General features: G+C 52.1%; 2 protein-coding genes across 4 annotated transcripts in view; one reads left to right on the plus strand and one right to left on the minus strand.

Moving 5' to 3' along the window:
- IQCE (IQ motif containing E) overlaps positions 1–1,132 on the minus strand; it is a 38,422-nt gene extending 37,290 nt beyond the window's left edge. The window contains 1 exon segment of the mRNA XM_089895525.1: positions 1,079–1,132. The gene's annotated coding sequence lies outside the window, so the exon portion shown is untranslated.
- A 2,612-nt stretch (positions 1,133–3,744) lies between these two features.
- BRAT1 (BRCA1 associated ATM activator 1) lies at positions 3,745–22,537 on the plus strand. 3 transcript variants are annotated; one of them, XM_022563500.3, is made up of 15 exons: positions 3,745–4,016; positions 4,635–4,822; positions 4,906–5,048; positions 8,583–8,737; positions 10,717–10,864; positions 11,422–11,794; positions 12,074–12,187; positions 13,248–13,339; positions 14,043–14,161; positions 14,235–14,421; positions 14,649–14,722; positions 15,773–15,875; positions 15,996–16,094; positions 16,274–16,440; positions 16,764–22,537. In XM_022563500.3, exons 3-15 carry the CDS (start codon positions 4,922–4,924, stop codon positions 17,460–17,462), a joined length of 2,457 nt encoding a protein of 818 aa, XP_022419208.1. In that variant the 5' UTR covers positions 3,745–4,016; positions 4,635–4,822; positions 4,906–4,921; the 3' UTR covers positions 17,463–22,537. The 3 variants fall into 3 exon arrangements, with proteins under 3 accessions (XP_022419208.1, XP_022419209.1, XP_022419210.1); XM_022563501.3 differs by having other exon boundaries at positions 10,720–10,864; XM_022563502.3 differs by lacking the exons at positions 3,745–4,016; positions 4,635–4,822; positions 4,906–5,048; positions 8,583–8,737 and having other exon boundaries at positions 10,757–10,864; positions 11,451–11,794.
- The last annotated feature ends 1,484 nt before the right edge of the window (positions 22,538–24,021 follow it).

Raw genomic sequence — 24,021 nt, forward strand, 5'->3', positions numbered from 1 at the left:
AATTGAAGTAGAGTTGATTTACAATGTTGTGTTAGTTTCAGGTGAACAGCAAAGTGATTCAGTTATATGTATATATATATAAAGTTAGAATTTTAAAAATCATGTTTTTGAAAATGTGTGGATATGGGAAGATGCTAGGAATAAATGAAACGGCAAAGGTTACAAAACAATATAAATATGATCTCAAGTTTTAAAAAGCATATGAAAAAAAAAGATGCATTGAAAAAAGGTCGGAAGGAAATACACCAAACGTTAACTGTGGTTTTCTGTAGGCAGTTAGATTATGGGTAATTGATTTTCTCTACTGGGCATGAATAACATTTATAATAACAATATGAAAAGTTGAAGGAGCAGTAACTGAGGCCACTGTAGACGGGCAGGCCTTCCAGATGAGGCAGGACTTGGTGCCTTGAGGGACAAGTAGGAAACTTTCAGCAGCTCCAGTGGCAGCAGCACTGAGCCCCTGCTTGGGGTAAGCTCTGTACAGCCATGCTGGGTACTGCCATCTCTGGGAGAAGGAAGCAAAGTGAGCCAGGTTCCCTTTGTCTGGAGCCCTCCAAAGGCTTCCCACTGTGGCCCGAATAAATTCAAACTCCGTGCATGGCCTGCAAGGCTCTCCATGGTCAGGCCCGTGGCTCCATTCCATCCACACCCATGCCCTTGAGGAGATTCCAGCAAGCTTTCTTTCAGGCCCTGGAACCACTGCACTTTCCCACCCCAGGACCTTTGCACCTGCTGGTCCCACTGGTCTCTGATCTTTACCAGACTGCCTCCTTCTCATCAGTGACATCAGGACACTCCAACTTCTCAGAGTGGCTGTTCCTGGCACCCAGTCTAAAGCAGCCTCCCCAATCCACCTCCGTCACATGGGCTGTTTTATTTTCTGCAGCGCACTTTCCACTTTCTGACTTGATGGACATGATCTGTTTTTTTACCTTGTTCTCCCCCACCCCACCCCACGCCACTGGAATGCAGTTTATTCATCCACAATAATGTCTCCAGCAGATGGTTGGCGCGCCAGAAACACTAGGTAAACCAAGTCCCCCGCCCTGGAGGCACGGGGTGGGCGGACACTTACGCAGTGAGCTCTGTCACCCGGCGGACAGCGGTCGCTGGCTCGGCACTGGCCCGGCTTCGCAGGCGCCGAGCAGCGAGGGCGCAGTGTCCGGGAGGGCTTCCCGGAAGCGACGGCCGGTGCAAGGACGAGCGGGGGACTAGAGGTGGCTGGAGGCTGGGCGAGGGGCGGCGACGCTCGGCCAGCCGCACGCGGGCGGGGGCCGGAGGCCCGCTCTTATGCGGTAACAACAATGGCAGCTGTCACCGGCGGTCGCCGGCCCCGCGCCCCCTTCCTCCAGCCCGCGCCCCGGCGAGGGGAGGCAGCCAGGGGGCCTCTCCGCCCTCCGCGCTTACCATCTCCGAGGCCGGCTCCCCGGTGCTCAGGGACATGGCGGCGGCGCTGCCCGATCGCCCCTAGGCGCTGCGAGTACGGCCGTCCGGTTCTGGGGCTCCGCCGACCGCCAGCCTCGGGGCCTGCCCGCGCGCCCGCCGCGACCCCGCTGCCATGGCAACCGCGCGGGCCCCCGAGCCCCGGATGTGGCCGGCGCCCCGCGAAGCGGGCCGACAGTAAGCGTGCTCTGGGAGCCCCGGCGGATCGACAGGCTGCGCGCCCAGAGTGTGAGGCGGAGAGCGGGGCGGAGCTGGAACAGTCCAGCCGCCGCCGACGCTGCAATGTGAACCTGTGCACTAGTCACCAGAGCCGGATAGTAATATTTATTAGGTTAACGATGAAAGGGACAAGGGGCTTCTGCGGTGTCCGGTCTGCCAGCTCTGAACGCCTGGCATTCGGAAAACCATCTTCCTGATCTCGGTACCTTAGGCTCAAGGGTTCTGATGTAGCCACAGGACAATAAAAAATAAGAGTTTGCACTCTCTGTATTCAGTGTGCATCATGAAGATCTTTAGGCGAGTTGGGCTGCAAAGTTTATTTAAATTATTAGCAAGTATAACCTGCCCTTTCTTTTCATACAAGGGCATCTACTCTGTCCCCCTGCCCTGCTTTATTTTTCCAGCCCCCTGGCCTTTATGATCTACAAGAACTTCCCATGTCTAGCATGTAAGCTCTCTGGGGCAGGGCTGTGTTTTGTTCACGGCTGTATCTCTCTCCTTTGGAACAGGGTCTGGCACATAGCAGGTGCTCAATCAATAGGTATTTGGTGCCCGGCAAGTCATAACTTCTCTGTGCCTGTGTCCTCAAATAGAAACTGGAGAAAAGCGTTGTGGTGAGGAGCAAATGAGTCAGTATCTCTAAACCGCTTAGTGCAGCTGCCGGCTCCAGAGTGAGCGCAGTGTGACCGTGTTAGTACACTGTTATGAGGTGAACAAATGAATGAGTCTCCACACAGGGTAGCGTGGTGTAGCAGGAGGAATGCCTGGCCGGTTATTACTGTTCGAATTCTAACACCACCAATTATTATGAGTCCATGACCCTCGTTTCTTCGGTCTCCTCATCTGTACGACAAAGGGGGTGAGTCACACGGTGGTCGGACGCTGTCTCCCCACAAGCTGGTTAGTGCTCAGGAGCACAGGTTTAGTAGTTTCACCATCGTCTCCTTGTCTGCAAAGTAGAAACAGTTTCAGGGCTTTTGTGAGCACTAAAGGAGAAAACAGCTAAAATTCAGCATGGTGCCTGGCACATGGTGAGCACCTCAAAAAAACAAGCTACCAGGTAACGCTTTGCCGCTGGTCCAATTACTTGAATGGTATTTTAAATGGCAAAATTTTATTTGTTCTGAAATTATCCCCTTCACTCATTGGCGCTCCTCTGCTCTGTGAAGCCCTGTTTCTGGAGTGGTGTCAGGTACAGTCTGTACCCCAAGTTCTGGTTCCCTATTTACACCTTCCCTGATGGATCCTAAAAGAAACCACATGCTCTCCTCTGAGCTGCCACCAGAGTTGTTTATAAAAGGTGAATCTTACCAGGCCTCTCACCTTCTTAACTTCTATCTGCTTCCTCGGGGTATTGTTCACGTGGCAGACAAGTGCTTTCAGGATCTAACCTACCTATGCGCCAGTATCTCTTGCTCCTCTCCTGGGGCTCCGCAAACCCCCTGCCCTTCCTGCATCTGTTGTTTCACTTACTTTCTCTTAGTTACAGACGGTTCCAGAATTTCCATGCTTCCACTTACAGTGTTTTGACTTTACAATGCTGCAAAAGCAATACATGTTCAGTAGAAACCGTACTTCAAATTTGGAATTTTGATCTTCTCCCATGCTGCCGATATGCGGTAGGTAGGATCCTTTCTCATGACGCTGGGCTGCGGCGGCGAGCCGCAGCTCCCAGACAACCACGCAATCACAAGGGTAAAAAACCATCCACTTACAACCATTCTGTACCCAGACAACCATCCTGTTTTTCACTTTCAGTACAGTATTCCATCAATTACATGACATATTCACCGCTTTATTATAAAATAGGCTTTGAGTTAGATGATTTTGCCCAACTGTAGGCTAATGGAATTGTTCTGAGCAAGTTTTAGGTAGGTTACGCTAAGCTATGATGTTGGGTGGCTTAGGGGCATTAAATGCATTTTGGATTTACAAACGGGATGAAACCCCATTCCGAGCGGAGGAAGATCTGTCTACTACGCGGCTGGCGCTTTGCTTCGCTTGCCCGCCCGCCCAGACACGTGGTCCTTTGGCCGGCGAGGCCACGCCCCTTCACGCATAGCCACGCCCCTTCCGCCGAAAGCCCTGCCTTCCGGGCGCAAAGCCTGCCGGATCCTCGAGCACGTACCTGTGAGCGTCTCGCTGGGGGTGGGTGAGTGGATTCGTTCGGCGGCGGCCTGTCCTTCTCAGCCTGAGCTCGTTCCCCGAGCCTGGGCCCTCTGGGCTCTCGGAGTCACCGCCAGGGCGATTTCACGGTTCCCCACGCCCGCCGTTCCCGTCCTCGCCCCCTCCAAGCCCGGCAGGTCGCACGGTACGGGGCGGGGCCTGCAGCGGTGACGGACGCGAAGCTGGTGAGGCGCGCGCCAGGGAAGGGGTCGCGGTCGCTGTGGCGGGCCCCGCGGGGTCGGGGTTCGGGGCCCGGGACCAGGGCCGGAGAGCAGCCTGGGGGCCGCGTGCGTGGCCCAGGCTGGGCCCCGGCACCACCGCGGCCGCCGGCCTGGCGTCCTCAGCGGGGTCCACAGGGAGGGCGCCTTGCGCAAGGACTTAGCCTGGCCAGGGATGGACAGACAGACGCCCCAGCCCAGGCAGGCCTGCTCCTGACCCGGCACACAGAGTCACTGGCCACCCCACCCCCCTGCAAGAGCCCTCCCTGAGTACAGGACCGACGGGCTCCCTGGACCCTTCCCAGGCCGGACACGCAGGTCCAGTTGCCGCCCCGGGAGGAACCGGCAGTGGGCAGGCGCCTCCCTCCCCCCCCCGCGCCCCGCACACTGCTGCTGTAGGGTTTTCACACTGACCCTGGGAGGGACAGACACACACCGCCAGTCTGGACTGAGCCGCTTACAACTCGTCCTGAGCCGCTCTGCCTCCTACACGTGGCCGGCCCCAGAGCGCGCACACGCCCCTCGCTCTGGCCCGCCTGCAGCCTCGCTCAGCTTCATGCTCCCTTCGTTCTCCCCTCCCACCAGAGTCCCAGGTTGGCCGACTTTGAGCTGCTCAGGCCTCATGCTGTACTTTAGATTCCCTTCCGTCTCCACCGCCAGAATGGAGGGCTCTGCTTGCTCTTGACAGTCTCCGGTCCCACCTGAGCTGAGGCTTTACATCCATCCCGGCAACTTGCAGTTTCCGTCTGAAGATTGTGGTCACCTGGGCCGAGGTGAGAGTTCTGGGGCCTGGGCGGGCATGGGGACTGCCTGTGGCTAGGGCAGGTGGGGTCTGGCCCTGACAGTGCCTTTGCAGGAGCCCCAGCCTCGTCATGGACCCAGAGTGCTCCCGGCTCCTCCCTGCGCTCTGTGCCGTCCTGGCAGACCCCAGGCAGCCTGTGGCAGATGACACTTGTTTGGAGAAGCTGCTGGACTGGTTTACAGCGGTAACCGAAGCAGGTAAGGGTGGGGGTGCCGCTGCTGACTTTCCCCGGAGGCCAGAGGGTGCCGGGCTCCCCTGTCCTCGGGAAGGACTGTCTATCCGGTGTCCTTCGTTCATACCTTAAAGATTCCCCCTGGCTTTGGGGACACGGCAGGCTGAACCTAAGGGGATGATCAGGAGAGCTTGAGCTGCAGGCCGCCTGTTATTCAGGCCACGCTAGGTGGCTGCCGAGGCCACGGGACAAACTTACCTTGTTTTTTTTTGTTTTAAGAAATCGGTTTTTCTTTCTGATTATGTAAGTAATGCATACTCTTTAAATAAAGCTTGAACAGCACAGAGGAGTAAAGAGGAAGGTTAAACCACTCCGAACATTTTTTTCTTTCCAGCCTTTTTTCTTAACACATCATAATTCTGTACTTTTCTTATAAAAATGAGGTCACACCGTAAATACAACATATCTTGCTTTTTCTCTCTTACTGTCCTAGTGGGTGTTTTCCCCACTGACACGTTGATTTTATTGACCGTATGTCAGTTTGCTCTGTGAATGGACGTTAATTTTACAATTAGTCCACTGTTGTTAGATGTCTGTGTTTCTAATGTGTCATTATTATAAATAACGACATAATGGCTTTCTTTGTACATAAGTCTGCTCATGTAAATGTTTGTCTGATAATTGTTGTAGTGTGGATTACATGTCATAAATTTCTGCCGTTTGTTTCTTTGGTTTACCCTGTTCTTTTACTCTCTTTTGAGTTGAATATCTAGGTCTGTCTGGTTTTCTAATAGATGCATTTAAGGCTACACATGTCTCTGCAGGTATCACTTTAGCTGCACCCTGCAAGTCTTACTATGTGGTGCTTTTGTTGTGATTTGCTTCCAGATATTTCATACTTTTCATTATAATATTTCTTTATCCACAAATTATCAATATTTAGAAGGGTATCTTTAGATTCATGACATGGGGTTTTTTTCAGTCTTTTTACTACTGATTTCTAATTTATTTGGTTGGAGTTAGAAAGTATTTGTATGTTGATTCTTTTATATCTGTTGAGGCTTTTATCGTGGTGTAGTACACAGACCATTTTTGCACATGTTCTATAGATTTCTCTATAGGATATTATTTTTTGGTATTTATAGAGTCCTCAATTGTGGCCTAGTAGTTAAATTTTAAAAAAAATCTTTTTAATTGAAGTATAGCTGATTTACAGTGTTGTGTTAGTTTCTGGTGTACAGCAAAGCGATTTGTTTTTTTTTGTATATATATACACACACACTTTCAGAGTCTTTTCCATTATAGTTTATTGCAAGATATTGACTCTAGTTCCCTGTGCTATACAGTAGAACCTTGTTGTTTATTTTATATATAGTAGTTTGTATCTGCTAATCCTAAACTCCTAATTTATACCCTCCCCTTCCCCTTTAGTAACCATAAGTTTGTTTTCTGTGGCTGTGAGTCTGTTTCTATTTTGTAAATAAGTTAATTTGTATCATTTTTTTTTTTAGATTCCACATATAAGTGATAGGATATCTGTCTTTCTCACTTCACTTAGTATGATAACCTCTAGGTTCATCCATGTTGCTGCAAATGGCATTATTTTCCTTTTTTATGGCTGAGTGATAGTCCATTCTGCACACACACACACACACACACACACACACACACCCCACATCTTTATCCATATCTGTCACTGGACACTTAGGTGGCTTCCATGTCTTGTATGGATGTTGTAAATAGTGCTGCGATGAATTTTGGGGTGCATGTATCTTTTCGAATTATGGTTTTCTCCAGATATGTGCCCAGGAATGGGATTGCTGGATCATATGGTAACTCTATTAAAAATTATTTTTAAATAGCTTTATTTGAGATATGATTTACATATCATGAAATTGATATATTTAAAGTGTGTAATTCAGTGGTTTTTAGTAAATTCACACAGTTTTGCCACCATCCAAAGGTTAATTTTGCAACATTTTCATCTCCTTAGAAGAAACCTGGTATCCATTAGCAGTTAACCTCTTCCCTCCTCCCCCAGCCTGTATGTATTTTCCTCAGTGTTGTACATGATGAAAAGAATATAGTCTCCATACTTGCTCCTTAGTTCAAGTTTACGTTGTTAAAACCTGTGATGTTCTTGCTAATTTGTTTGCTTAATTGTTTTTGAGAGATATGTGAAAATCTTAAACTAAGGTGGTGGATTCAACAATTTCTGTTTGAAATTCTGTCTTTTTTCCCCCTTAGTATATTTTGAAGTTAGGTTAGGTATGTACAGTCTTAGACTGTTATATCTTCCAGGGTTTGGCTGTTTGAGCAATGACTTTCTTTCTAAAGCTGTGACAGAGCTTTTTCCTTTAAAGTCAGTTTTGTTTGATATTACTCTTTCTGCAGCAGCTCTTTAAAAATTAGAATTTGCCAACTGTATCTTTTCAGCCTTTACAAATCTGGCCTTCTGTGTTGTCACGCTTCATTGTTTCTTACACACAGTGTGAGGCTAGCCTTTGGTTCTTGATCTAGTCTGCACAGCTCTTTATTCTAATGGACAGTTTCATTTGTTGAGTTTACTGTTACGTTTGAACCTATTTTTATTATATTCTTTTGCATTTAAAACATTTTTTCCATGCCTTGTTGTTGTGCCTTTTATCTCCTTTTCTGCCCCCCCATTGGATTAATAAAGCTTTTGTTTTTTCAGTCTTTCTGGTTTTGAAGTGAAGTTTTGAAGCATTCCACTTACGTTTTTAGGGGTTAGTCTTACGTGCAAACTGGATTGTAAAAGTTGAAAGTCAGTTACAATCTTTGTCTTCTGCGCCAACCACACACGGAGCCTTGGGCACTTTAACTCCAGCTCAGTCCAGTCTTCCGTGTTTTGGTGTCTGGTATTCTGATTCTGTTTTGTTTTAAACTCCTTCAAAAGTTACTTAATTTTTAAAGTCAGTGCTTTTTTAGGTTTGCCCACGTGTTTTTGGTTTCTTTGATTCTTGCTTCTCTCTCCTTCACCCTGTTTTTCCCTCCTTACTGTGCCTCATTGTCCTTTCACAAGGGCCTCGCAGTGGAAGCCCTCCCAGTGTTGCCCCAGGTTTCCTCCCCCTTCGCCTCCCCCACCCCGTCAGTGCTTTGGAATGACAGAGCAGTTGCCTATAGACGTTTTAGATGCCACATCTGGAAAAGAATGCCTGTTCCATTGTGCTTCTCGCTTTCGTATTCTCAGTTTAAGAGAAAAGTATCCACTGGAGAGGTGAAAATTGTCTTCTGCTTTAATTTGCATTTCTTTTTCGTAATCAGCAAGGCAGAATATCTTTCGTGGTTTGCTGGCCGTTTGTATATTCTGTCCCAGTCCCTTGCCTGTTGTTAAGGTGTTGGCTTTCTGATTTGTCCCCCTCATTGAATTAAAGTTATGGATCCTTCGGGGCAGTTGTTGCAACGATTTCCCCCGGTTGGACTGCTGAGTCTAATAGCCTGAGAGAACGGGAGTCTGGGGGTTGCCAGAAGAATGGTCCCTTAGGGAGGCATGCGCTGTGCCCCTGGTAACATGCTTCCCGGCTGGGCCTGTCTCCAGGGTCCAGTCTCCTGTTACTACAGGAAAATCCCTGCCTGGTAGAGCTGCTGTTCCACGTGTTGAAATCCCAGGACCTAAGTTCCAGAATCCTCTCCTTCTCACTCCGCCTCGCAGGGATATTTGCAGCCCAGGAAAACTGCTTCCAGTATCTTCAGGTGAGCCTGGGTCCTGCCACCTGAGTGACCCACCTTCTCCTGCAGGTACACAAAGCACTGGTGGCTGTCATGACCCCTGAGTCTCTGAAGCTTGTTTTGCCGCCGTGTCTTGACATGTACCGCAAGGTTTTTATTCCTGAGTATAGTTCTCCTTTGAAGAACTGACCAGGAATGATGTTGGGGTGAACGGTGAACATTTTAAAATACGGCAGAGCTGGGGCTGGCCCTCTGCCCTGGCGCCGCCCTTCATGGGTGTTCCTCAGTTCAGCAGTGCAGGCTCCAGGGACCCAGCCCACACCAGCTCGCTGTGGGACAGGCTTCCCGGGAAATGACTTCATGTGTGACAGTCCGCCCATACCTCTGGTGCTTTGCAGTCGGTAGAACACCTCAGTTTACAAAGTCACATTCATGTTATCCTGGGCGCCCTGGCAGTAAGCAGGTCAGGAGTCTTCATCTTTCTCCTGGACTAGGAGACAGTGAAGGCTCAATATGAGAATCCCACAGAGCTGGCAGAGCTCACACTAGACCCTGAAGAGTCGCACTGTTCGAATGCTCTGTTACACCACCTGTTTCTCTGAAAGTAAATCCTCAGTCCCAATCAGATGGCCTTCCCCAGCTTCATTGATTTCCTGAGTACTTCCCAGTTCCCGCCTCTACTTCTCCATGGCCTCCTCTTCCTTCCCAAGGTTGACCATGGCTTTAGAGGCTTAGAAGGCCACTGACTCCCCTTCAGTCTGGTGGTCGGCCCCCTGCACGTGGGGACGAGGGACATTGGCAGGTTCGGGCTCTGAGTCGCAGTGGAAGGTTGCTTTCTGTCCTGGGCCCGTGGCACTGGCTTGGGCTCCTGTTCCCTTTTCACCTGGCCCTTCACAGCCTCCCAGGGGGTCTGGCAGCCCTAAGGGCCCTTCAGCAGCCGGATGCTCACCAGTAGACGGTGCCTGGGCAGCGGACATGTGGACAGACTACCTGAGGCAGGGGGCTGAGCCTTTGTACCTTCCCATTGGCTGCGAGCTGCCCCCAGGGAGAGGCTGCAGCTCTGGGGGCGCATTTCGGTGATGCGAGATCCCACAGAGGGCCTGCCCTGTGAGCTGCCGCCTCCAGCAACACCCCTCAAGGCCTCGAGGCCACTGCGGAGTTAGAGTCATACTTGAGTGATTGGAAGTGTGTCTCCGAGGCCCTGTGGTCCCTTACCCTGGAGTCTGAGATGACTTGAGGGTGGGGACCAGCATTTTATTGTCAAGATAGACGAGGCTCAGAGCTAGTAGCTACACCAGTGAGGGGCTCCGTTGGTAAGAGGCAGCCCCCGAGTTTCCCACTCATTGGCACCCTGTAGTGAACAAGCACCTTGTGCACGTGGCAGCAGATCAGGACAATGCGTTATTGTCCTGTGGACGTCCACGAGCAGGTGGGGATCGAGCGGGGAGTTAGCCATGCCTGCTGACGGGGCGGGGTGGTCAGCTTCGTAGGGGCAGTGGTCTTGCAGCCGGGTTGTAAGGGGTTTGAGCAGGTGTATGGGGGGGTGTGCTGGGGGATCCAGGGTAGGGGACACCTGGAGGAGGGCAGCTGCCCTGGAGGGCCCCGAGTGCCAAGCACAAGAGCCCAGTAGGCCGTGGAGACCTTTGGGGCCCTTGAGCGCAGCGTGTCATAGTCAGAGGGGGGCCGTTGGCGTTGCAGTTGGTGGGCTGTTTGGGGGAAGGGTTTCTGAAGTGAACTGTGACAGGGTTGATGAGGCTTTATGTAAAACCCAGTTCTCCCTAACGAAATTCTCTCCCCTGGAAGGCACAGTTGGCAGTGCTGTGGCTGCCATCGGTCTGCTCTGGTGGCCACCTGCCACCTCTCACAGGCTCTTTGTGTCGGCCGCTCACAAGAAATTCCCCCAAAGAAGTGCCTCGACCAGCTGTGAACGATAGAAAAGCCATCTCTGATGTGGGGTCCCCTGGGAACTTGCTCAGGTCCCCACTTCCTTCTCTGCTTCCCAGCAGGGGGAGCTGCTGCCCATGCTCTTTGGGGAGGTGGGCCCCCTCGGAGGAGCGGCCTGGACGGCCCCTGCTGTGCGCAGCGGCTGGATCCAGGGCCTGCGCACCCTGGCACAGCATCCTAGCGCCCTGCACTTCCTCGCCGCCTGTGGTGAGTGCCCCCGTCTGCCTTGCCTTCCGCCTCTGCCCTTGCCGTGCCTGATGCTCTGCGACTCCTGGGAAATCACCGCACCTTGCTGGGTCTCTTCCTCTGAACATGAAAGTGGCTGTGGTATCATAGAGCTGTTGTGAGGAACATTCGGGGTAACCAAGGGTTGGAGGACCCTCAAGGGTGTATGGTGTCCTGTGGCTTGTAGGTGAGACCCAGCAGTTGGGGTGGCTTTGAAACTGACGAGAAGAATCCCAAGTGGCCAGGGTTCTAAAGCCCCTCGCCCTGTGAACCCTCCATTCTGATTCCATTGCCTCTGAGTAGCGGGGAGGCTGGGCCTCTGACAGTGCCTCCGCATTGGGTGGTTTCCGAGTTCTGTCCGTGAGGGTCTGAAGTCCAGTGGTTGAAGCTGCTCGGTGGTTTCCGAGTTCTGTCCGTGAGGGTCTGAAGTCCAGTGGTTGAAGCTGCTCAGTGGTTTCAGCGTCTCTGCTGTCACCATGGACTCTGTTCCAGCTGAACCCTGTTTCTCTCCCCACCCGTTGTCCCTCCCCGCCCCCCAGGTGCAGTTGACACCATCTTCTCCCTGCAGGGAGATCCCAGCCTGTTTGTGGCCTCGGCAGCCGGGCAGCTCCTGGTGCACATTCTAGACTTGGCGATGCGGGGCCCAGCCGAGGGCCGCCGCAGTCCGCAGGCTTGTGACTGGCCAGCATGTGCCCAGAAGATCGTGGGTCACATCGAAGACTCCCTGTGCTCCACAGCCATCCCGCAGGTCACACAGGCCCTGAGTGTCCTGACCACTGCGTTCGGGCACTGCCACGGCCTTTGGACGCAAGGCCTTTGGGTGCGGCTGAGCCCCCTCGTGGCCCGCCTGCTCGAGAAAGACCCTGTCCCAGCCTCACACTCGCTCGTGGATCTCCTCCTCAGCGTGGCCCGGTCAGGCCCCCAGGGCGCAGCTGGTGGGGTGGGTAGGAGGTGGGGCTTGTTTTCTTCGGGAAGTCTTGGGGCAGCCATCACACCTGGGCCACATCTCCCTGGCTGCCCGAGAACTCTGCCTCGAGCAGAGGGGACACCAGAGGGGGTCTGGAAGCCCGCACACCTGGGAAAGGCCTTCCGTCTCAGCCGGCACACCCGGCCCAGGCCACGGCGGCCCCCTGGGCACGGTGTGGGCTGGACGGGGGAATGACGTTCTCTTCCTGGGCTCCTCCTCTGCAGTTCTGCGCCGAGCTCTGACCGTGGCCTGTGGGAGACTCTGGCCCAGACTCTGAGCCACTTGAGCCCCACACAGGCAGGGCCTCTGGCTTTGGGGATCCTGAAACTGCAGGACTGGTAAGGATTGGGGTTCATGTTGTGTGAGGCAGGCAGAGAGGTCAGGGAACTTCAGGGGAGCTCCTGAAACCAGAGATCAGTCAGAGGCGGCTGGCTGGGGCGTGGCCGGGCAGTACGTGGGTTATCACCAAGGTGTTGGCACAGGCTCCGGCTTCTACATTTTTTAGTGGTGGAATAGCTTTATTCACAGGCTCCCCAAAGATAAAAGAGACTCTTGGAGCAGCCCTGCTCAGAGCAGGGCTGGGTTCATACTCAGGACCTGCTCAGCTGCCTTCTGCCACCTCCCCAGTGGCCTCACCTTGTGGATCCTGGGCCACCCCGTGTGCATGCCACTGTGGGGGGGGCGTACTAGGGGCTGTGGGACGGTGGAGGGGGACCCAGTAGGCAGGAGTGACAGGACAGATTCCCAGAGGGAGAGAGATGTGCGCCCTACCAGGAAGGGGGTGTGGCGTCCGGAGAGGTGGGAAGGAAGAGAAATCATTCCAGGGTTTCGGGCGGACTAGAGCCGGTCTTGGCCCAGGTCTGGGGTGAAAATGGGCACAGGGCGCTGGGGATACGATGCAAGCCTGGCTCTGGGCTCCAGGGTCTCCAGATGTTCAGAGAGAGGGAGTGGTCTGAAGGGAGAGGGAAGGATTGGGCAGCTGGCTTGGAGGGAGAGCTCTGTACCAGCTTGGCCTCCCAACCACCCTGGGCCCAAGCACGTCGGCGAGAGGCGAGACCATGTTCTGGAACGTCGGAAAGGATATCTCAGCATTGGGAGTACTTCCAGGAGCTGGGGCATCCCATCCCTTTGGCCCTGAGCAGGCACCGCCCATCGGAGTGGGTGTGGCCAGGCCTTCCCCAGGCTCTTCCTGGGGCCTGGGTGGCGCCCTCGTAGCTCCTTCGAGTCCCCTGCCAGTGGTGTGAGTGCTGGTCACAGTGCTTACAGGGAGGCTGTTTCTCAAGGGGGTGTCCAGATCCCCAGCACTGACCCCTTTGGCCCAGACTTGCTGGGGATATTAGGAGGGTAGCCAGCTTGCCTGAGGGCGGGGGCAGCCCTCACCGTGTCCTCTGTCCTCAGTCCACAGGCGCTGAGGACCCAGGCCTTTGGCATCCTCCTCCAGCCCCTGGCCTGTGTCCTGGAAGCTGCTGCTCAGGCCCCTGGACCCCCAGGTAGGCTGCTTGGGAACGGTGGGCAGGTGCAGGAAGGCAGGACCCTGGGGTCCTGAGAATGTCCTTGGGGCCAGGGTGGGCTGATGGGCAGCGGGGCACCTGGCTTGCCACCCCACCTAAGAGTGGAGGTGGCTGCGGAGTAGCCTGCCGTCCCAGGTGTGACTGCTACTCACGTCCCCGCCTGGGAGTTCATAGGGAGCATTGCCCCCTGTGGGCATCAGCTGGAGTGGCCCCCAGAGCAGCTGACCCGGCAGTTGGTGGTGGTTACCGGGGGCCTGGGCTACGTGGATGGTTCCTGACCCAGAGCGGGCACACGGGCTTGGCACTCATCCTCCCAGAAGGTCAGTTCTGTGATGGGAGAGAGTTTCCTCGCTGAGACTTGTCTTGCTTCAGCCGCACAATGGGGTGAGGATTAGAGAAGGGGGGCCAGCTGTGCCTCGGAGCCCCATGTTGAGCGTAGAGATGGGCCTCTGACCGGCGGAAACCGGCCCAGGCATGGGCTGCAGGGAGAGTGGGACTGCTCGAGAGCCCTGCAGACAGGTTCAGACCTCAGCTCCGGCCGGCTGGACGCCACCCTGGACGAGCCAGCTGCTCGGAACCTCCGGGCCTGGTCTCTGGTATGAAGCAGTGACCAGCGGCAAGGCCTGCAGTGGCCACACAGGAGGTGCCCGCTAACCAGGAGCTGTTTCTGGTCGCCCTCTAGGCTTGCTGGAGGGGGCTGCAGGTGACTCGATGACGGTGGACACGCTCCTCTCCTCCAAGTCGGCCTGTGTGGGTCTCCTGTGCTGTGCTCTGGCCCACCTGGGGCTGCTGCAGCCGCTGGTAGGTACGGCCCGGCCCAGTCCACACTGGCAGTGGGACTTGTGGCCTGCATTGACCTTCCGTCCTCCCCCAGCCCCAGCGGCCCTCGCCCTGGCCACAGGCGCCCCTGCTTGGGGCTGCGGTGACAATACTGCGGCTCTGCAGTGGCTCGGCGGCCCCCACCTCCGACGTGGGCGGCCGTCTCTGTGCGATCCTGGTGGGCTGTGGCCGGGTCCAGCGAGCTGCCCTGGATTTCCTGGGGGCGCTGTCTCAGGGGACCGGTAAGTGAGAATGTTTTCTCTTGCACAGCTCGGGTGTTGGGCGAGCCCCACAGCTGCTCAGAGGTGTCCCAAGACTGCTGTCCTCTGCATGTCTCCTCTGGGGCAGGGGCTGGGATTCAGCTGACCGATGGGTTCTGTCCCCTGTTTTCCTTGGGTTGCCACACTTGTGGGCTGGGGAGGCCCCAGGGTAGGAGGTTGGGTGCTTCAGCCATCCACGTCTGTCTCAGGCCCTCAAGAGTTGGTGACGCAGGTGTTTTCCGTCCTCCTGGAGTACCTCGTGAGCCCTGAGTCCAGCTCCATGGTACACACACAGGGTGCAGGGTGGAGGGAAGGGGAGGGGGAGGAAGGCAGAGGCAGGGCACCCCTGCAGGCCTCTCTGGGGCCAGAATTGCCTCTTTTTTTTTTTTTTTAATAATTAATTTTAAAATTTTGGCTGTTGCTGCACGCGGGCTTTCTTTCTCTACTTGTGGCGAGCAGGGGCTACTCTTAGTTGCGGTGCATGGGCTTTTCATTGCAGTGGCTTCTCTTGTTGTGGAGCACGGGCTCTAGGTGCAGTGGGCTTCAGCAGTTGTGGCTCGCAGGCTCAGTAGTTGTGGCTCGCGGACTCTAGAGCACAGGCTCAATAGCTGCGACGCACGGGCTTAGTTGCTCCACGGCATGTGGGATCTCCCTGGACAAGGGCTCGAACCCGTGCCCCCTGCATTGGCAGGCGGATTCTTAACCACTGCGCCACCAGGGAAGTCCCCAGAATTGCTTCTTAAAGTGAGTTTCAAGGGGCAGGCAGCTGCACAGGGTTTGGCCCAGGGCCTGGCATTGGTGGAGATTGAGCGAGGGGTCGTCGGGCTGTGGAAAGCAGGGAGAGGATCCAGTCTTACAGGGAATTCTCCATGAGAGTTGTAAACCAGAACCAGGTGGGCCTTACGCTTGGGGTCCCAACTCTCATTGAGGTTTCCTGCAAATCTCCCTGTTCTCGTAGCCCCGGGGTTGAGTCATGCTCTGGGGGTGCAGGAATAGCATGCGTACTGAGCAGGCAGGGGGGAGATGGGATGATAAGCCTGGCAGATTCCGGGGCTTTCAGGAAAAGGTGCCGTGGGTAGTTCCTGCTGTTTCGGTGCAGAAGTTTCATTTCCTCGGTAGTGGGGCTTCCTGACAAGAGCTGGCCTCTCCTTTTCTCTCTCTCTAGTCTTGGATGCCAGTCGGCCACTTCCAGAGGCTTCTGCCTCATAAAAATGAAGTCCGGTGTTCCCTGTCCCCATGTATCCCGTCCCCATCTTACACCCCAGGGCGGGGAAGGGGGCAGGCGGGCCAGCTCACCCCTCCTGGCCCTGCAGCCCCACTCTTCCCGCTCCAGGTTCTGAAGAAGGCCTTCCAGGCCACACTCAGGTGGCTCCTGAGCTCACCCAAGACCCCCGGCTGCTGCGACCTGGACCCCCACACCCAGCTGTTCCTCACAGGTGATCCCAGCCCCTCCCAGGGGTGAACTGAGGGAGGAGCAGGGACGGAGGCGACTGGGGGCTGGGTGGGAGGCAGGGTGGACATGGCCCGGGCCCTCTGAACCGTTCCTCCTGCCCCAGAGCTGCTTCCTGTGCTACAGAAGCGCCTGTGCAGCCCCTGCTGGGAGGTAAGGGACTCAGGCCTCGAGTTCCTGACCCAAATGACCAGACACTGGGGAGGTGAGTGCAGGGTGCAGCGCCGGGGGCTGGGGTCCCTGTGGGAGGGCTGGCCTGGCCTTGGTACACCGTTGTCCCCAGGTAGTTGGGAACTCGGACTACCTAGGCTGCCTTTGGGGAGGGAGGAGAGGCTGTGGACTCAGCTTTCGGTCATAGCTGGTTGTGGCTGCTTGGACCCCCAGGGCAGGCCGGCTTCAGACAAGCGCTCCTTGCTTCAGAGGTGCCCGAGCTCACCAAGCAGCTTCTGCGAGACCCTGAGAGTTACGTCCGTGCGAGTGCAGTGACCGCCACAGGGCAGTTGTCTAGCTGGGGGCTGTGTGCCAGCCCTGAGTGCCCAGGGGCTCAGCAGGTAGGAGGCAGTGGGTCCTGTGGCCGTGCGCCCACCTGGCGGCTGTCCTGATGCCTGGGTGGAGTGGGTCTGCCGCCCAGGGGTGGCATTCGGGGTCGGGCGTGTCCCCTGAATCTCCGGCTCCGCTTCCTGGAAGCCCTGTCACTTGGGCACGGCCACCCCTGTTTGACGGTGGGCAGATGGGGGGCTGAAGGGCACATCGCCTGAAGGAAGCCGAGCATGGCAGGGGGCCCTCATGGGGGTTCTCCCTGCTGCACTCCGAGCCCGTCAGCGGGAACTCGACTTCCCTGGTCCCTCCACCCTCTTCCCACTCTGTCCTCCAGGAGAGCCTGCTCGTGGAGCTTCTGCACATCCTCTCCACAGACTCGGAGGGCTTCCCCCGGAGGGCCGTCATGCAGGTCTTCACTGAGTGGCTGAGGGATGGCCATGCTGATGTAGCTGAAGACGCGGAGCGGTTTGTGGCTGGAGTGCTCCAGGCGGCGAGCAGGGACTTGGACTGGGAGGTGCGGGCCCAGGGCCTCGAGCTGGCACTGGTGTTCCTGGAGCAGTTGCTGGGTCAGCGCGGCTCCCACTGTCCCTATGCCGTGGCCCTGCCCGAGACAGCCCCACCTGGCGTGCTGGCCCAGGCCCTGCAGGTGCTCTGCCGTGTGCAGCTCTTTGAGTTTGCCTTCCGTGCCTTGTTTGACTGTGACCGACCTGTGGCCCAGAAGTCCTGTGATCTCCTCCTATTCCTGAGGGCCAAGGCTGCTCCCTGTGGCAGCCCGCAGGAGGCGGGGGACAGTCCCAACGTGGCCTCTGTGGAGGCCACCCTGCAGAGATGGCAGGCAGGTGAGCAGGGTCAGCCCCTGGGGTACCTGGAGCCCGGGGCCGTCGTAGCTCTGCTGAGGTCTGTAGACCTGGAGGGCCTTCGGGACACCCTGGCTGAGAGCAGTGACCATGTGGAGAAGAGCCCCCAGTCACTCTTGCAGGACATGCTGGCTGCCGTGGGCGTCCTCGGGGAGAACGAGGCCGACTGCTACTGACCAGCCTAGTGGCAACCTCCCCAGGACCCTGCTGCTGCACCACGTCCCTTCCTTGGGCCCTGCCATCCTGAGGGCTCTAGTCTGGCCTGGCTGCACAAGGGACCCTCCAGGGAAGCCAGGACCAGGTGAGCCCAGCAAGCTCAAAGAGCCCCACATTTTGATGTATTGCTGAAGAAGTGGCTTATTTTCTACTCAAAATAAGTGATTTGACGGTGCCACTGGGTCAGCACAGTGTTCTAAGACTGCCCAGGGGTAGGCCACAGGCCTCGGGGGGGGCTTGGAGAAACATCTGGGGAGGGACCCTCTGCACAGTGGCCACGTGCTTCCGTGGCATGGAGGGGTGGTTCCTCTGCTTGGATCCCACCATGCCCCAGGGACACCCAAGGTCAGAGAGCAAACAGCTCAGGCTGGAGAGTGTCTGGCCTTGGTCCCTGGTCCCTAACGATAGTGACCCCAGGTCTAACCAAGCCAGGTTTTCAGTCTCTGAACCCCCAGGATCAGCTTGACTTTGTAACAGTTCAGAGCTCACCATTTCAACTCACCAGGCACGTAGAGTTGCCAGTGGTAACATCAGGGGAGTTGAGCTCTGGGCTGGTCCTCAGGGGACCAAACAGACGGTACACCAGCCCGAGCTCTGCCATTTCCCAGCCATGTGACCCTGGGTTGACCTGTTCCCCCATCTGTAAAATGGGAATTTTACTCTTTGCCTCCCAGAGGTAAGTGTCTCAGTGTTCTAAAGCACCCAGAACAGTCAAAGAAGAAATCTCAAGAGAAACTTTAAAATATTTTTAACTGAATGAAAATGAAATTACAACTTACCAAAATTCGTGGGATGTAGCAGAAGCAGTGTTCAGAGGGATGTTTATAGCATTGAATGCGTATATGAGAAAAGAAGAAACATCTAAGATCAATAAACTAAGCTTCCACCTTAGGAAACTAGAAAAAGAGCAAATTCAACCCAAAGTAAGCACAAGAAAAGAAATAATAAAAACTAGAGCAGAAATCAATGAAATTGAAAACAGGAAATCAATAGAGGAAATCAAGTAAACCAAAAACTGGTTTTTGAACAGATCAATAAAGTCAATAGGCCCCTAGCTAGGCTAAGAAATAAAAGGGAAGACACAAATTATTAGTACCAGAAATAAAAGGGGACATCACTGCAGATCCCATGATAATTGAAAGGATAATAAAGGAACACGGTCAACTCTGCCCACAAATTTGATAACCTACGTGAGATGGACTAATTCTTTGAAAGACAGTCTGCCAAACTGATACAAGAAATAGATGATCTGAGTAGGCCTGTATCTGTTAAAGAAATTGAATCCGTAATTAACAACCTTCTAAAACAGAAAGCATGAGGCCCAGGTGGTTTCACTAGTGAATTGTACAAAACATTTAAGGAAGAAATTATACCAGTCCTCTACAGTTTTCCAGAAGATAGAGCAGAGGGAATACTTCCTAACTCAGTCTATGAGGCCAGCATTACCCTAATACCAAAACCAGACAAATATCCAAGAAAACTAGGAACCAGTTTCATCATAGATACAGAAGTCCTTAACAAAATATTAGCAGATTGCATCCAACAATGTATAAAAAGAATTATGCACCAAGATCAAGTGGGGTTCACTTCATGTATGCAAGGCTGGTTCAACATTTGAAAATCAGAGCGATCCATCACATCAACAGGGTAAAGCAGAAAAATCACAAATCATATCAGCTGCAGGAGAGGCATTTGGCAAAACCTCTTACTATCCTCAGTTTTTAGATTGGGCTGAGAGGTGAAGACCCCACAGCCTCTGGAAAGACCCATGTCCTTTGCTGTGTCATAGAAACTTCTTGCAGGGAGAGGTGTGTACGGACAGCAGGGGACCTGTTCCCGGGAGATGCTGTGCCCTGTGGAAAGCAGCTGGTGTTGTCTCGGGCAGAATTTGCATTCTTGGTGCAGGCCTAGCAGGTCTGTCTTCTCACTCCTTCGCTAAGGCCAGCGCCCATCAGACGGACCTACCTGGTCAAACCCTGGCTTCACCACTTACAGGCTGCTCTGTCCTTGGGCAGGTCATTTAATTCCGCTCAGCCTGGCCTTGTCTATAAAATGGGGATGGACCTCCCCAAGCTGTTGAGAACTGACTGAGACATGGTGAATAAAATGCCTGACATTGTGACTTTCACAAAGAAGATAGTCAACAAGAAGGTGTTAGCTTCTTCCTTTAGTCCTTCCTCTCCCTTAACTGCTGTTCCCAAGGTTGTGTGGATCAGCCTTTTCTCTTCCTGCTCTGCCCACCTCCTCTGAGAGATTTAGTTCAGTTCCCTGGCTTCACACACAGCCCTCACACTGACAGGTTAGGACTCCTGTCAGACTTCTCTGAGCCCTGGACCTGCACGTCCAGTGCCAGTGGGTCAGCTGCACTGGGGTAGGACGAGGACCCTGCACGTGTGACAACACTAAGCTGCGACACTGCCTCTCTGGTGGATTCCTGAAGTCATTTCTCACAGGGCCTCCTTCCAGCAGCCTTCCCTTCCTCTAATCTTACCCTCTCTGGCTGAAGCAATCTGTCTAAACCTGGTTATTCTCACTCCCCTGCCTAGACCCTACTGTGGCTCCCCATTGTCAACAGGCTGGCACACAAGACCCTTCAGGCTGGGCACCTGACATCTCCAGCACAGTCTCTTGCAAAGCCCTACCTTAGTCCATACCCTGGAAAATCGCCGGTGTGTGACTATGTAAATCGCTTGGCAGTGCTTAGATTACTGGGTCCTCTATCTGAGTTTCTGAAGCAGGAGGTCCACAGCGGGGCCCTTGAAGCTGCATTTTTAAAAAAAGTTTATTTTTGACTGCATTGGGTCTTCATTGCTGCACGTGGGCTTTCTCTAGCTGTGGTGAGCGGGGGCTACTCTTCGTTGTGGTGCGTGGGCTTCTCATTGCGGTGGTTTGTTGTGGAGCATGGGTTCTAGGTGCATGGGCTTCAATAGTTGTGGCACATAGGCTCAGTGGTTGTGGCTTGCAGGCTCTAGAGTGCAGGTTCAGTAGTTGTGATGCACGGGCTTAGCTGCTCCACAGCATGTGGGATCTTCCTGGACCAGGGATCGAACCCGTGTACCCTGCATTGGCAGGCGGATTCTTAACCACTGTGCCACCAGGGAAGTCCCGAACCTTCATTTTTAACAAGCGTAACAGGAGAGCCTGGTGATAAAAGTATGTGTTTTGGTTTGTCTAAAAATGCCTTCACTGTCGTACTTGAATATATTGAGCATAAATACTAAGTTAGTGGCTGTTTCCTTCCAACACACTGAAATACACCGAGTGCTTTCCACCATCCCCTGGCTTCCATTGTTGCAGCCAAGAGGTCGCTGTCAGTCTGCTATTCTTGGAGGGAGCCTATCTTTTCAGTGGATGTTCTTAAGTTGTTTCCCATTGTCTTTGGTTTTTCTGTAATTTTACTACCATGGATAGGTGAGAAGTTTTAAATTTATTCTTGGGATTCTTGAATCTGGATTGGTGTTTTTCATCAGTTCTGGCAAATTCTCAGCTGCTATGCTTTCAAAGTGCTTTTCTCTGATCCAAATTCTCTCTCTAGCACCCACCCCCGCATTTCTCTTTCTCTCCTCCTAGAATAGAGATCTATACATCTGAGATCTCATTGTTCTCTCCACGTCTTTTAACCTCTCCACTATTTTCCGTCTTTTGATTTTTGTATGTTGTGTTTGTGCTTTTAAACATTTGTTAACACTTTAGCTTCCTGTTCTGTGCCGATACTTTCAAGCTTACCTTTGACTTCTTCAAACCTGAGAAGCTCAGTTGTTTTATAACCCGTGTCTATATTGTAGTAACACCTAAGAAGCTCAGTTGTTTTATAACCCGTGTCTATATTATAGCAACACTAGCTGCTTATCAAACAAACCTTAAAATTCCACGGCTTAAACTAATGCAGGTTTATTCACTAACCACAGAGTAGTGCACTGTAGGTGTTTCTTCATTGGGCAGCTTTCCTCCAGGCGGTGAAACGGGGACCCAGGTCCCTTCATCCTGGTGCCTTCTCATCATCAACCCATGGTTCCTAAGATTCCCCTAGAGTTTGGGCCCAGGCCAGGCATCCAGGAGTGAGAGAAGAGCATGGAGGTTCAGATAGAGGTTTTTATGGGTGAGGCCCAGAAGTTGCACAGTTATCACCTACATTCTTTGGCCCAGACTTCAGTCATTTGGCCATGCCTGACTACGAAGGACTCAGGAATGCAGTAGGGCCAAGTGCATGGGACCAACCAGCCGGGGTTTGCCACAGTGCGCCCAGTTCCAGGACACAAAGCCCACACGTGTCTGCCCGTGGCTTGTTTTCACATGTTCTTGGTCATCTTTAAATGTGTTGTGATCACTGGCTTCAAAAACTTATATGTGGGGATTCTTGGAAGCCTAGGGTGAAGGGGCCCCCTTCATTCCAAATTCACTGCTTGGAGTTCTCTGCCCAACCAGCTTACACATCCCTGGGTCTCAAATCAGTGAAAGGGCAGATCTGTAGCTCTGACTTCTCAGGAACTTTGTTGCATTTTGATTTTGCTTCTCTTAGCACCAAGTCAGTCTTATCTACTGTTCCCTGAGATTTGGAGCAGGATGGAGGGGGCAGGTTTAATTCTGAGTCATTAGTACCCTGAGAGCATAACTCTTCAGATTTTCAGTTTATTATTTTTGCTTTTTGAAGTATAGTTGATATACAATATTAGTTTCAGATGTACAACATAATGATTGAATATTTTTATATGTTATACTCTATTTAAAGTTATTATAAAATATTGGCTATATTCCCTGTGCTGTATAATATATCCTTGTAGATTATTTATTTTATATAGTAGTTTTTACTTCTTAATGCTCTACCCCTATTTTGCCCCTCCATCCTTCCCTCTCCCCACTGGTAACCACTAGTTTATTCTCTATGAGTGTTTTGTTATATCCATTTGTTATATTTTTCAGATTCCACATATAAGTGATAACATATATCTGTCTTTGTCTGACTTATTTAACTAAGCTTAACACCTTCCAGGTCTATCCATGTTGCTGCAAATGGACAAATATTCTTTTTTATGGCTGCGTAATATTCCAGTGTGTGTCTGTGTGTGTGTGTACTTATCCATTCATCTATTGATGGACACTTGGGTTGCTATCACATCTTAGTTATTGTAAATAGTGCTGCTATGAACATTGGGGTGCATGTATCTTTTCAAATTAGTGTTTTCATTTTTTCTAGATAATATACTCAGGAGTGGACTTGCCATATCATAGGGTAGTTTTATTTTTAGTTTTTAAGAAACCTCCGTAATGTTCTCCATAGTGGCTGCACCAATTTACGTCCCCACCAACAGTGCACAAGGTTTCCCTTTTTTCCACATCCTTGCCAACATTTATCATTTGTAGATTTCTTGATGGTAGCCATTTTGACAGGTGTGAGGTGGTATTTCATTGTGGTTGTGATTTACATTTCTTTGATGATTAGCAATGTTGAGCATCTTTTCATGTGCCTGTTGGCCATCTATATATCTTCTTTGGAAAAAAATGTCTCTTCAGAACTTCCACCCATTTTTTAATTGGGTTATTTGTGTTTTTGGATGTTGAGTTGCATGAGTTGCTTATACATTTTGGATATTAACCCCTTATCGGTTATATCATTTGCAAATATTTTCTCCCGTTCAGTAGGTTGTCTTTTTGCTTTGTCAGTGGTTTCCTTTGCTGTGCAAAAGCTTGTAAGTTTATTAAGTCCCATTTGGTTATTTTTACTTTTGTTTCCTTTGCTTTAGGAGATCCAAAAAAAACCCCCAAAAAACTATGATTTATGTCAAAGAGTGTTCTGCCTATGTTTTCTTCAAGGAGTTTTATGGTTTGTGGTCTTAAATTTAGGTTTTTGATCCATCTTCAGTTTATGTATATGATGTGAGAAAATGTAATAATTTAATTCTTTTACATGTAGCTGTCCAGCTTTCCCAGCACTGCTTATTGAAGAGACTGTCTTTTTCTTTCTTTCCTTCTTTTTTAACATCTTTATTGGGGTATAATTGCTTTACAGTGGTGTGTTAGTTTCTGCTTTATAACAAAGTGAATCAGTTATACATATACATATGTTCCCATATCTCTTCCCTCTTGCGTCTCCCTCCCTCCCACCCTCCCTATCCCACCCCTGTCTTTTTCCATTGTACATTCTTGCCTCCTTTGTTGTAGATTAATTGACTATAAATGCATGGCTTCTCTATTCTGTTGTAGATTAATCGACCATTTCTGGACACTCTTCTGTTTCATTGGTATACATGTCTGTTTTTGTGTCAGTACCATACTGTTTTAATTACTGTAGCTTTGTAGTATAGTCTGAAGTCAGGGAGTGTGATACCTCCAGCTTTGTTCGTTCTTCTCAAGATTATGTTGGCTATTCAGGGTCTTTTGTGCTTTCATATTAATTTTAGGATTATTTGGTCTATTTCTGTTAGAAATGTAATGTGTATTTTGATAGGAATTGCATTAAATCTGTAGACTGCTTTGGGTAATATGGACATTTTAACAATAATAATTCTAATCCACGAACAT

Source organism: Delphinapterus leucas, chromosome 15 (genome assembly GCF_059928025.1).
Source record: "Delphinapterus leucas isolate spDelLeu-1000000601 "Yukka" chromosome 15, BTC_Dleu_Yukka2, whole genome shotgun sequence".
In the NCBI taxonomy this organism is placed as follows: domain Eukaryota; kingdom Metazoa; phylum Chordata; class Mammalia; order Artiodactyla; family Monodontidae; genus Delphinapterus; species Delphinapterus leucas.

Bases quoted from the DNA above. Each gene is read 5' to 3' on its own strand.
- BRAT1 (XM_022563500.3), top strand. From the start codon at position 4,922: ATGGACCCAGAGTGCTCCCGGCTCCTCCCTGCGCTCTGTGCCGTCCTG. The intron at 8,738-10,716 runs GTGAGCCTGGGT...TCTGCTTCCCAG, and splicing joins ACTGCTTCCAGTATCTTCAG to CAGGGGGAGCTGCTGCCCAT. The intron at 14,422-14,648 runs GTAAGTGAGAAT...CGTCTGTCTCAG, and splicing joins GGCGCTGTCTCAGGGGACCG to GCCCTCAAGAGTTGGTGACG.